The following is a 14,169-nucleotide window of genomic DNA, read 5'->3' as shown; positions in this document are numbered from 1 at the left end:
CTCAGCAGCAGAGTAGCATAGCGCAAGGGCAGATGTCTTCACTGTGTCTGGTTGTGATCCCCAGGTTGTGCCAGTCAGCTTTCGTATGATGTTGTTTCTAGCGCCCACTTTTTGTTTGATGTTCAGGCAGTGCTTCTTGTAGGTCAGAGCACGGTCCAAAGTGACTCCCAGATATTTGGGTGCGCTGCAATGCTCCAGTGGGATTCCTTCCCAGGTAATCCTCAGAGCTCGGGATGCTTGTCTGTTCTTAAGGTGAAAGGCACATGTCTGTGTTTTAGATGGATTAGGGATCAGATGGTTTTCCCTGTAATAGGCAGTAAGAGCACCTAGAGCTTCGGAGAGCTTCTGTTCTACCATCTCAAAGCTCCCTGCTTGAGCAGTAATGGCACGATCGTCAGCATAGATGAAACTCTCTGTCCCTTCTAGCAGTGGCTGGTCATTTGTGTAGATGTTGAACATGGATGGAGCAAGCATGGATGGCTGATCTTACCTCAGTTGGGAGTGTGTTCCATAGGAGGGGGGCCACCACTGAGAAGGCCCTGTCTCGCATCCCCGGCAGGCGCATTTGTGCTGTTGACGGGAGTGAGAGCAGGGCCTCCCCGGATGATCTTAGGTTTCGAGGTGGGACATAGGGGTGGATGCGTTCGGACAAGTAAGCTGGGCCAGAACCGTATAGAGCTTTATAGGTCAAAACCAGCACTTTGAATTGGGCTCAGAGGTGGACCCGCAGCCAGTGGAGCTGGCACAACAATGGGGTGGTATGCTCCCTGTATGTCACCCCAGTTAGTAGTCTGGCTGCTGACTGTTGAACTAGCTGAAGTTTCTGAACCGTCTTCAAAGGCAGCCCCACGTAGAGCATGTTGCAGTAATCTGTTCGGGATGTAACTAGAGCGTGGACCACTGTGGCCAAGTCAGACTGTGTGAGAACTGGAGTTGCTCTCATCATTTTCTCCTCAAATATTTCTTGACTTACAGCAAATTATAATCACTGACACAAATTTGTTAACAATATATTTTCTTTGTGATGTGTTTGCAGGTTGCATGATACTCCCAGGTGTAGAAAACCAAAAAACCGTTCGGATGTCAAAGAAGCTACTACTAAAGATCTCCAGAAAAATATTTCAAAACAAACACAGCCCGTTGGTATTTTAATGTCTCTTGAGCAGCGTGAAAAGATCACTATGCATTTTAAAAGCAAGGCAAAACATAGTGGACAGAGAAGTAAGGTGTATTCAGTGGCCCCCTCCCTTAGCAAGGAAGACTCTGACATAAATGTGCGTGATGTACCAAAAGAGAGGAAGGAGTCAAAAGATTTGAAGATCTGGAACCGGAAAAAGAAAAAGAGCAAAGCTGAGTGCAGCAATTTAAAAGATATAATTGAGAGAAATATGCTTCCCATAGAGTGCTCTTTCCTTCATAAGAAACCTTTAAAACTGAAAGAACTCAGCATAAAGCAGAAAACTTCAAAAGAGCGATACCCATCCACCTCAACAATTAATTTCTCAGATCCTGAGAAATTGCACACACAGACATGCAGAAAAGAGGCTCCTGAAAAGGCAGAACATAAATCATTAGAAGACAATATCAAAAAGAGCAGCAAAATGAGATGCAATCCTCTTTGTCCCATGACAAAACTGACAAAAGGTTGGAAGTATAAAGAGAAAGAACAATTGTGTAATCAAGAACAATCAAGCATCAAGAATGTTTCCTGTTTGAAGACCCAAGGAAATAAATATGAATCTGTAGCATTTCGGACAAATCAGGTAACACAACAAATTAATTTATTTAGAATGGGAACTTGGGTGGCAGTCTTGCTTTGTAAAGGTTTCATAATGGTCAAATCTCTTTCTTGTGCTTTTGTGCAAAGACAATGGCAAAATATCTGATTAAGTAGTCAAGAAGTTGTTACTTTTACAGTGCCATCAAAAAATATGATGATTTACATTCTTTCATTAAAAAAGACAAAGAAGTATCCCCAAGGAGGTGACACTCCAATTTTACAGATAAAAAAATACAAATAGATAGCTGAGAGAATACAGTGTCTTGTGTATCATTGTTGCTCTTCAGCTATGCTTTTGTTTATCAAAAACTGAGCAATAAATAGGAATTTTAAAGGAAACAGGGGCAGGGAAAGATCGGGAAAGAGTTTTAAGCATAAGGACAGCAGCAAATAATAATGTTGTTTAGTTGGAAGCATCAAGTGAAAGCAAAATCATTGTTATCTTGTCCCTGTGAAATTATATGCAGTCTTTCTGTGTTCTCTAGAACTTCGTTACTTCAAATGTGGCTTCTTAGTCCAATGTCTTTTTTTATTGAAAAAAAAACATATTTGAACAGATAATAATTGTCTATTGTAGGCATACATTATAATAGCATATTTCTATATTATCTATTCTCATTCTTTACAGGTTTATTCATATTACATTTATTATTATTTTTTCTCCCCCTCCTCCCACCCCCCTTACCTACCCCTACCACCACTTTTCTTTCTATATCTTTATTTTTAACCATGAACACAACTTTTGAAGACTTTGTGCAATATCTGTGCTGGCTTCACCTTCTTCTACCCATTTCATATATGTTGCCCATTTCTCTTTAATTTCTTCTGTTTTGTCCTCCTGTGAACCTTCTTGGGTTATGTTGTTGTTCATTCGTTCAGACGTCTCCGACTCTTCGTGACCTCATGGACCAGTCCACGCCAGAGCTCCCTGTCGGCCGTCACCACCCCCAGCTCCTTCAAGGTCAGTCCAGTCACTTCAAGGATGCCATCCATCCATCTTGCCCTTGGTCGGCCCCTCTTCCTTTTGCCTTCCACTTTCCCCAGCATAATTGTCTTCTCTAGGCTTTGCTGTCTCCTCATGATGTGGCCAAAGTACTTCAACTTTGTCTCTAGTATCCTTCCCTCCAGTGAGCAGTCGGGCTTTATTTCCTGGAGGATGGACTGGTTGGATCTTCTCGCAGTCCAAGGCACTCTCAGAACTTTCCTCCAACACCACAGCTCAAAAGCATCGATCTTCCTTCGCTCAGCCTTCCCTAAGGTCCAGCTCTCACATCCATAGGTTACTACAGGGAATACCATGGGTTATACATTCAATAATATCTGATTGGACTTGTTCAAATAAATAATTATTCCAATTTTCCAAATTCCCATTTTTTTCATCTCTCCACCCCCAGGCTATTACTGCCTTTCCTGCTAAAATCATTGCTTTAAATAAGTTTTGGTTCTTCACATCAATATTTTTATTCCCTGTAATTGCTATTAACATAAATTCCATATTGACTTGGATTGTTATTTTGAAAAGTTTCCCAATTTTTCTAGTTATCTTATTCCAATTTTTTTTGCATTGAAACAGTCCCACCACATATGTGCATACCAGTCTTTCTCTACTTTACAGTGCCAACACATTGGACTTAATCCTGTTCCCATATTTTCTAATTGAGCTGGTGTCCTGTACCATTTCCAGATGAATTTCCTTTCTAATTCTTTATATTTTTCCATTTTAATTTTATTTACCCCTTTCTTTAATTCCTCAATAGTTTTGTGAGTGTCCCCTCCTTCTGCCACTTGTTTTGTAATGTTCTGACTACGTATTCGTCGTCCTTTATCATTGTTTTATATAATTCTCCTACTAAACCTTTCATTGTCTTCTGTCCTTTCATAAATATGTTTTCAAGCACACTTTCTTTGCCTAGACATTCTCCATGTTTCCCCTGTTTAAGTTTGTTATATAGGCCTAATACTTTTATCCAATTTTTATTTCCCATTTTTTCTCTTATCCTATCCATGGGAATCAGTTGACCATTTATATCATACATATCCTTAATGCAATAATAGCCTTTATCTTTCAAATCTTTCCACCATATGGGGCCAAACTGTTTTCCATATAAACTTTCTAGGGGTGTCCACTTTACTATATTAGGCATCCAGAGTGCTTTCCATTTTTTCCATATTTTTAATGCTAATCTTCTAGGACCTTTTGTTTTTTTGTTTTTTAGAGACTTCAACTGTGGCTTCTGACCTCAAATGGGGTCCCTTTAGTTCAGCGTTTCCCAATCTGAGGGTCGGGACCCATGAGGGGGTTGCAAGGAGAGTGTCAAAGGGGTCGCCAAAGATCATCAGAAAACTCAGTATTTTCTGTTGGTCATGGGAATTCTGTGTGCCAAGTTTGACTCAATTCCATTATTGGTGGAGTTCAGAATGCTCTTTGATTGTAGGTGATCAGCAACTACAACTTCAAAATGACAAAATCAACCCTTCTCAACCCCACCAGTATTCAAATTTGGGCATATCGGGTATTTGTATCAAATTTTGTCCAGTGAATGAAAATACATCCTGCATATCAGATATTTACATTACGATTCATAACAATAGCAAAATTGCAGTTATGAAGTAGCAACGAAAGTAATTTTATGGTTGGTGATCACCATAACATGAGGAACTGTATTAAGGGGTCACAGCATTAGGAAAGTTGAGACCCACTGCTTTAACTCAACTCTGGGGTAATGAAAAATAGGGACCAGTAAAGTTTTCGAATGCCATCCATTTACACAAATCTGTTAGCAACAGCAAGCAGTGCTTACAGCAGACTCTGCAGAAAATGCTTCAGCTGGACTCCACAGAAAGGAAACTCAGCCTTGCAAATGTGAATTTGTTATCAGTAGCTGTTTGATTTTTATACCTATCTTATATACCTGTATTCTTGGAGTCATGTAAACATTTCTTGGGCAGAAAGGGATTGCAAGTGGAAAAGGTTTAAGAACCCCTGTTGTCGACACACACACACACATATGCACATACACATTCAAAAGCTCGCTAAGATGAATGTATTTCTTGTACTTTTCTTCCCTCTCCTTTAAACTGCTTCAAGCTCGCATTCCAGTGCAACAGTTTTGTTCCTTTTCATTAGAAGATGTTTGAAATGGATTGACATGGATACTTCTTTTGTCTTTTTTATTATTTGTTTTACAGAGATGTGAGACATCATGTCCTTCCTTTTCTGCATTTGAAGCTACTGGAAATACTGGTGCAGACCAAGAAGTTAGTTGTTATGTAATCTTAGTAAGAGTATATGCATGCATTCGTTAACTGTAATTGAACTCATCTTTATGTATATATAAAATATAGTTCTTAGTTCAGTTCCCCAGTAAGAGCTTTAATCAAAATATAATTGTTTACCATACTCCTGCAATCTTTCAGGTGGTGTTGCATGTGCTAACTTTTCCTGACTTCTTTGTCAAGCATAAATCACATTTTGATACAAATGCAACCTATATTTTATTGCAGGCACATTGTAATAGCTTGGGTTACACTTAACTTCCCTCTGTACTTAATGTCTTTACTGCTGGGGAGGTTATTTCCTCTTACTTATTTATTTATCGTGTCAGGAGAAACCAGACATTTGTATTACATTTTTAACAAAACAAACAGACAAAACACAAAGTTTGCATGCTTCGTGGTTGATTAAATGTCCTTTAACCAGTATCTGGCCACTTGGAGTGCCTCTGGGGTTGCCGCAAGGAGGTCCTCCATTGTGCATGTAGCAGGGCTCAGGTTGTATTGTGCTTTTAGCAGGGCTCAGGTTGCATTGCAGCAGGTGGTCGGTCGGTGGTTTGCTCTTCTCTACACTCGCATGTCGTGGACTCCGCTTTGTAGCCCCATTTCTTAAGATTGGCTCTGCATCTCACGGTGCCAGAGCACAGTCTGTTCAGCGCCTTCCAAGTTGCCCAGTCTTCTGAGTGCCCAGGGGGGAGTCTCTCATTTGGTATCAGCCATTAATTGAGGTTCTGGGTTTGAGCCTGCCACTTTTGGACTCTCGCTTGCTGAGGTGTTCGAGCGAGTGTCTCTATAGATCTTAGAAAACTATTTCTTGATTTAAGTCATTGGCGTGCTGGCTGATACCCAAACAGGGGATGAGCTGGAGATGTCACTGCCTTGGTCCTTTCACTATTGGCTGCTACTTCCCGGTGGATGTCAGGTGGTGCAATACCAGCTAGACAGTGTAGTTTCTCCAGTGGTGTGGGGCGCAGACACCCCGTGATGATGCGGCATGTCTCATTAAAAGCCACATCCACTGTTTTAGCATTGTGAGATGTGTTCCACACTGGGCATGCATACTCAGCAGCAGAGTAGCATAGCGCAAGGGCAGATGTCTTCACTGTGTCTGGTTGTGATCCCCAGGTTGTGCCAATCAGCTTTCGTATGATATTGTTTCTAGCAGCCACTTTTGTTATTCCCTCTGTGGTGGTGCTATTGCCCATCTGCTTTTCCTCTTCTTCTGAGTCCCATCAAAATGATCACACAAAGGAATAGGGTAAAGAAAGTGGAAGCTGCTACTCTTTTCTTTGTTTCTTGTTGTTGCTCACTCAGGACAGGAGAATAAGCTCCAAAGGTGAAGAGGATGATGATAAAGAGAATAAGAGATTGAGGAATTGATGCTGGGGATGTAGACCTCAGCCTGTACCCACAGATAATAGCTCCTGGGACAGCCCTAATATTACTACACGTTTATATTACTGTTTTCACAGATGCAGATTGTGGAAGACCTGCATGCAGCTCGCGTTGATAATAAGATGGCTTTGTCTGTAGTACAGACATGTGGAGAGCTGACCAGCATGGAGATAGATCTTCCAGATGATGACTCAAACAGGTTTTCTAGTAAGAGGCTTATTTTATTTATTTATTTACAGTATTTATATACCACTTTTCTCACCCCTAGGAGGACTGACAAAGTTTACTTATCTGCATCATATTTTTCCTTGTTAGCAGGATGATAGAGCAACGTGGAAAGCCAAAAAAGATTTCAAGTGATTGAACTACTCTGTTTCTTCTTTTATAACAGAAAATATTGCTGGCTTGAATACTTTGATTGTAATTGATACTAATATAATGATCAACCACCTGGACTTCATCAAGTCTTTGAAGAATAATGATATCCCAGGTTTGTGTGGCTTTAAATACATAACAGCTCTTTGGAAAATGAACGTAAATTTAGATGTAAATTTATAAGGGTGCATTTAGGTATGTCATTAGACTTCAAGAAAATAGAATTAAGGATATCTTGTCCAAGATCCCTTGCTTCCTAGCAACAGCATATGTCTTAGGCCCGTCGCAAACTCTGTTCCTGCGGGAGGAAAATTGCTAGCATGTCCCTGACGTCACGAGACTCCGCCTCTCGCCCCGCCCCTTTCTCCGCCCCTTTCTCTTTGCGAGCGTGGTTTTTCCTGTGCTAGGGCAGCATTGCCCGCATTTTCTCTCAGTTGGCAGAATTCAACTGAGAGAAAATGCGGGCAATGCTGCCCTAGCAAAGGAAAAACCACGCTCGCAAAGAGAAAGGGGCGGAGAAAGGGGCGGGGAGAGAGGCGCAGGCTCATGACGTCAGGGACTTGCTAGCAAGGTTTCCTCCAGCAGGAACCTAGTTTGCGACGGGCCTTAGTTTTCCTTGAAGACAGAACCTCACTGTTCTCCTTTTATAGCTGATGGCCTTTGTGCTTCCTTGTTCTGTTTGCATTTAGGAATATCCATAGCCTTGGGGAGGGATGTGTGTTTGGTCACATTTATCTAAGCAGGTACATAATCGATTTTTTAAATGGCTCAATATAGAATCATAGAATCAAAGAGTTGGAAGAGACCTCATGGGCCATCCAGTCCAACCCCCTGCCAAGAAGCAGGAATATTGCATTCAAATCACCCCTGACAGATGGCCATCCAGCCTCTGTTTAAAAGCTTCCAAAGAAAGAGCCTCCACCACACTCCGGGGCAGAGAGTTCCACTGCTGAACGGCTCTCACAGTCAGTAAGTTCTTCCTCATGTTCAGATGGAATCTCCTCTCTTGTAGTTTGAAGCCATTGTTCCGCGTCCTAGTCTCCAGGGAAGCAGAAAACAAGCTTGCTCCCTCCTCCCTGTGGCTTCCTCTCACATATTTATACATGGCTATCATATCCCCTCTCAGCCTTCTCTTCTTCAGGCTAAACATGCCCAGCTCCTTAAGCCGCTCCTCATAGGGCTTGTTCTCCAGACCTTTTATCATTTTAGTCGCTCTCCTCTGGACACATTCCAGCTTGTCAATATCTCTCTTGAATTGTGGTGCCCAGAACTGGACACAATATTCCAGATGTGGTCTAACCAAAACAGAATAGAGGGGTTTTATTTATTTATTTATTTATTTGCTTTATTTCTATACCGCATTTTTCAGCCCTTAACAGGCGACTCAATGCGGTTTACATGGTACAATTATCAAACAGTGTCAGTGCAATTAAAACATAACAATGCAACAAACAGGATCAACAGCATCAATCCACAACAGTTAACAATCAACAAGACAGATCAACAAAACAGACATAACATAACGCCTCAGTTGAAATCAGATCCGTTCTCATAATCCTTGTGCCATTCCTATGTTCCATTTACCGTCTTCCTATGATTGGTTGCACTGCTTAACCAAACGCTTGTTCATAAAGCCAGGTCTTAACCATTCTCCGAAACGTCAGCGGCGAAGGTGCCTGTCTGATGTCTGCCGGTAGGGCATTCCATAGCCGAGGGGCCACCACTGAGAAGGCCCTGTCTCTCGTCCCCGCCAAGCGCGCCTGTGACGCAGGCGGGATCGAGAGCAGGGCCTCCCCAGACGATCTTAATGTTCTGGTCGGTTCATAGGTGGAGATGCGTTTGGAGAGGTAAGCAGGGCCAGAACCGTTTAGGCCTTTATAGGCTAAAGCCAGCACCTTGAATTGTGCCCGGTAGCGGATTGGCAGCCAGTGGAGCTGGTTCAGCAGAGGAGTGGTATGCTCCCTGAGTGCCGCTCCCGTTACTTAGCATTACTTCCCTAGATCTAGACACTATGCTCCTATTGATGCAGGCCAAAATCCCATTGGCTTTTTTTGCCGCCACATCACATTGTTGGCTCATGTTTAACTTGTTGTCCACGAGGACTCCAAGATCTTTTTCACACGTACTGCTCTCGAGCCAGGCATTGTCCCCCATTCTGTATCTTTGCATTTCGTTTTTCCTGCCTAAGTGGAGTATCTTGCATTTGTCACTGTTGAACTTCATTTTGTTAGTTTTGGCCCATCTCTCTAATCTGTCAAGATCGTTTTGAATCCTGCTCCTGTCCTCTGGAGTATTGGCTATCCCTCCCAATTTGGTGTCGTCTGCAAACTTGATGATCCTGCCTTCTAACCCTTCATCTAAGTCATTAATAAAGATGTTGAACACAGCTTTTCCTATTCTGTACCTTCTAATACTCCAAGTCTGGGTGTTTGTCATCTTTTTGAGATGCATAAATCACCCAAAGAGAGTGACACTTCATCTATCTAATTGTAGAAGGATCTTGGAGTATTATAAGATAACTTCCTAACCTGATAGTATGGCAAACCAGATGGTTACATAGTTCTCAAAGCCAGGAAGAACAACTGAGTCTTGTGATATCTTAAAGTAAAATAAAATAATCACAACATAAGCTTACATTGATGCCTTCCAATGTGATGTATATTCAGTGAGCAAAGTCCTTTAGCATTCTGTACAGGGCAGATTGGACATTCTCTACTTGAAAAAATAAATGCACACAAATTTGACATGAGAAATGACAATACTCAAAACCCAGTGGATGAAGACTTCATCCTCCCTGGGCACTTCGTCGCTTACTTTAAAGTAGCACTTGTGAAGCAGAGAAGCATAAAAGGCAAATCACATACAAAAAGAGAGATCAGTGGCTTAACATTAATTAGAAAGTTCCAATGTATCACCATATGTTGAAGTTGGATAATGATTCCTTGGGTTGAGTGGCTTGCTTCAGTGTCAAGTTATGTTCGTGTCATCAGAAACAGTTTTGCATATTGTTAGTGCAAATAATATGGTCATATCTTTGAACTCCATATTTAATTTTCTTCTGACTTTGCTATCTATAATCTCATTCCAACTCTGCATATTATATATATATCCCTGAAGTTCTGTAACATTTCCTATATCTCATGAGGTGATATCAATAAAGTCCCATTCTGTAATAATGCTGACAGTCTTTAAAGTTCAAAGATTGAATATGTATCTGTAATATAAGCTCAGGGTGTGATTTGAGAACACTTGTTGAGATGACTACAGTGCAAAATTGTCTAATTATGTTTATTATTCAGCTTGCTGAAATTATTGATAAAAAATTTCTATAATGACATGGTCTAATATCCTTGACCCAGGATGGCCTGTTGGGAGATCTACAGCTTTTGAGTGGCAAACTACAGTTTCCTTTCCTGTAGCCATAACTAAACTATTAAAAAATGATCTAGTCTGCACTCATAGTCCCTAACAGAATATTCAGTAAAAGTGAATTAAAAGAGAATTAACTTTTTACCCAGTTAAAAAGCAAAACAATTATACAAAGATCTAGCCAGTCTGAGTCCCTCTACAGAGATGGAAAAGATCGGGATATAAAAGTTATAAATAAATAAATAAATACAGCATGATAATTGCAAAATGATCTTTTTCTCATTAAGGTATAGGTAACTTTGTGCTTATCATTCCCTGGGTGGTTTTGCAAGAACTGGACAACTTGAAGAGAGGAAAAATATTGGCAAATGTTGGGCAAAAAGCTATTCCTGCAGTTCACTTCATCTATATGTGTCTGAAAATCCAAGATCCAAAATTGTGGGGACAATCTATGCAACTTGCTTCTCAGAAAACACGTAAGTTGGAACAGGGCTGGTGGCTTGTAGCAGAATATGCAACACAGTCTGGTTCATCTGAGATATGTTATCTTGCTTTGTGGACACATAACTGCTTTATTAATGACAACTTAATATATGTATATACATTGATCCTATATCTGTCTTATAATTCTAAATTTTTGTTCGTGGTCTCTGTGAAGGCACAGTTATGGAGTGACTGTGCCTGCACAAGTTTCAACAGAAAGCTTCCCAAGCTGAATCCTTTCAGTTTTTGATGGTAATCCCACCCATTCCTCCCAGGACATAAAAGACACCCTGCCTACACGCTCCCGAGTTTCCATTTTTTCGCCGCGTGTCTCTCTTTGGAACTTCTTTGAGAATGCCGATAAGATGCTTCAAGCGATATACTCAGATGGCCATGCAAAGTGTCTCCTTTGTTTGGGAGAAGGTCATGTTGTCGAGTCTTGCCGCCATTGCCCGGTATTCACAGCCCAGGCTAGAAAGAATAGGGTGGCACCCCTTAAGGCTCTACTGTACCAGCAATCACTGGCACCTTCGACTTTTTCAACCCCTCCAGCTCCGGTTCTGCCAGTAGCTCGATCAACAGCCTCAGCAGCCTCCAAGGGCTTGAAGTCTTTCCAGGTATTGAAGAGAACATATACTCTTACCACGGTGACTGTGACTTCTTGACCTCGCCCGAGAGCTCAGTTTATCTCCAGCTCTTTGGCCTCAGTGAGATCAATCCGATCTAACACTGTCACTCCACCGTCCACATCCTCGATGTGGATAGCATTTAAATGGGCCTACGAGGACATTGCTGCGCTGATGCTAATACCACCGACTGTGGGAAAGTCACTGGCTGTACTCTCCAAGGAGAAATCGCAACCCCTGGCTAACAGATGGGTGACCCAACAGTCCTCTTCATCATCATCGAAGAGAGACTAACCATCTTCCTCAGCTACAAACCTTCGGGTGGCATGGGATCGAGAAAACTTCTACAGCTTTAACTTTACCTGTGGCAATAATACATCAATCACTTGGTGACAATCACTGCACTCCACCTCCCTGGAGAGCAGAACAACCTCACCGATGCTCTCAGCAGAACACCAACAGCATCTCACGATTGGAGATTCAACCCGGCGCAACTCCACGGCATCTTTGACAAATGGGGTTGTTTGCATCTCCGGAGAATGCTCAGCTTCCCTGGTATGGAGCCCGTCTGTCTCCACGTGCACCTTGTGCTGCCTGGGAGATGCCTTCCTCCTAAACTGGTCGACAGCATACCTCTACCACTTCCCACCATCTCTATGATCCTCATGGTGGCGGCGAAGATACGAACCTCTAGCCCGAACTGCATCCTCCTAGCACTGGCCTGGCCGAGGCAAGTATGGTATCCAGACATGTATCTAGGACAGAACCGTTCTGTATCTCCACTGCTTCACCTCCTGACCAGGGAACAGATGATTTTCCACCCAGATGTCTGATGTCTTCACCTTACCGCATGGAAGATCACATCATAACTCCCCTCTAGCCCGCCCTCCATTCCATCCTGAGGGTAGCTCACAAACTGTTGACAAGAAAGGCTTACACCTACAAGCTATCTTGGTTTCAAACCTTCCTTCAGTCCCAAGCAGACCATCTACTGGCCCCGTTGGTTTCAATCTTTCTTGACTTCCTACTTACCTTGATGGAATAGAACCTCACCCTTGCCTCTATCAAGTCTTACCTGGCGGCGATCTCATGGTCAATCCAACAACAGGGCCACCCATCATTGTTTTTGAACCATCTTATAAATACCTTCTTGAGAGGATATACAAGTCTGCATCCACATGTTTGTCCACCGACTCCAGGCTGGAGCCTCGAACCCATCCTCTCACAGCTCTGCTGCTCTCCCTTCGAGTCCCTCACAATGGCAGATCTTCGCCTCCTCTCGTGGAAGGTAACCTTCCTGGTTGCCATCACCTCACCGCATTGTCCCTCAGAGCTAGCAGCACTCCAGGCCCTACCTGATCTTTCATCCATTCTCCGCACCAACATCACCTTTCTCCCAAAGGTGGTGGCCATCTTTTATATCAGCCAAGGCATTTCTACTCGAAAGTCCCCGAGGCTTTTTGTCTCCTATGCCACGGACAGACTAGGTGCTCCAGCTTCCTCCCAACCTTTGTCCCATTGGATTGAGTTGAACTATTGAACTTTGCTATTGAACTTTGCCTGGCTTCACCTCTATCCGGCCACGGGCTATGAGGGGTCTCACAGCATTGACAGCCTTCCTAAGGGGCAGCCCTCTTGATGCCATCTGCAAGGCGGCTATTTGGGCCAATCCTATGACCTTTTTCTCCAATTACAGACTTGACTCTAGATCCTACCCGGACACTGCTTTCGGGAGATCCATTCTATCCTCATGTGTTACCTGACCAAAACCTCCAGGCACATGCACTCAAATAAGACAGACTCACTTTGTTCTTATGCCAAAAAGTTTATTGTACAATTCTGAGGTTTTTTCCTCAATGATAGGGTTCCTTTCTCATTGATACTGTGTTTATTCAGTGATGATGTTTGTTTTTCTCTCTGCTACTCTGATGTTACTTTTTTACTGCACACCACTGATGCCTTCTGTGCTCAGTTTACATATGTTGCACCTTAAAATCCTTTAATTTTCACCCAAATGCTTAGGTTTACTACCTCGAGAAAAACTAGAGCCTTGAAACTCTGTGCACTAGTTTTTTGTTCTCTCATAAATATGTGTTGAACTTTCACTAAGTCCGTTATACTACCTCAAGATAGCCAGGATCACAGGTTTCAGTCCTCTCTCCGTTTGTTCTATGTCTTGCACTTGACGTGACTCTGCCACTGGACCAGCTATATCTGCTTGTATGCGTTTCTCTTTCTGCACATAAAGAAAGAATTTTGTTTTCACATATCTGGTGTTGGTTTTGGCATGTGTCCAGCTTGCCTGGACCTTAGCTTGCTAATTTCCATATCATAGAATTATAGAATCAAAGAGTTGGAAGAGACCTCATGGCTCATCCAGTCCAACCGCCTTCCAAGAAGCAGGAGTGTAAGTGTGCATTCACAGAGAGCATGAAGAAAAAGGTCAGGTTGCTTACCTGTAACCATGTTACTTCAAGTGGTACTCTTGTGAATTGACACAAACCTGCCTATTCCTCCCCTCTCATGCAAACCTCTCCCTTTCTCACAGCAGTGAAGGAACTGTGAAGCATGCAGCCATGGCACTTTTATGCCCTTGGAGGAGTGGGCAGGGTTACTGACAAAAATTGAAAGGATTTAGCTTGGGAAACTTTTTTTGAAGCCTGTGCAGGCGCAGTCACTCCATAAATGTGTATTCAGAGTACCACGTGAAGAAACATGGTTACACGTAAGCAACCTGACCATCTTTTAGCTGTTAGTTAAGTTGTTGTGTGTCGTCAAATCACTTATATTATTGATTTTATGTTTTTATATGTATTTATGATGTAATTTAATTGCTTTTAACTGTGTTGTATGTATATATTGTTGTTG

General features: G+C 42.3%; 1 protein-coding gene across 2 annotated transcripts in view; it reads left to right on the top strand.

Moving 5' to 3' along the window:
- Positions 1-14,169, top strand: part of SWT1 (SWT1 RNA endoribonuclease homolog) — a 61,344-nt gene that overhangs the window by 14,214 nt on the left and 32,961 nt on the right. Inside the window, exons 4-8 of one of the 2 annotated variants that reach the window (XM_060774504.2) lie at positions 1,037-1,763; positions 4,970-5,038; positions 6,526-6,655; positions 6,840-6,938; positions 10,480-10,668. In XM_060774504.2, the coding sequence (XP_060630487.2) occupies positions 1,037-1,763; positions 4,970-5,038; positions 6,526-6,655; positions 6,840-6,938; positions 10,480-10,668 (1,214 nt within the window). The remainder of the gene's footprint in view (positions 1-1,036; positions 1,764-4,969; positions 5,039-6,525; positions 6,656-6,839; positions 6,939-10,479; positions 10,669-14,169) is intronic. The other variant, XM_060774505.2, reaches the window with a different exon arrangement.

This window comes from Anolis sagrei, chromosome 4, assembly GCF_037176765.1.
Source record: "Anolis sagrei isolate rAnoSag1 chromosome 4, rAnoSag1.mat, whole genome shotgun sequence".
In the NCBI taxonomy this organism is placed as follows: Eukaryota; Metazoa; Chordata; class Lepidosauria; order Squamata; family Dactyloidae; genus Anolis; species Anolis sagrei.
This window is presented reverse-complemented; position numbering and strand designations above follow the sequence as displayed.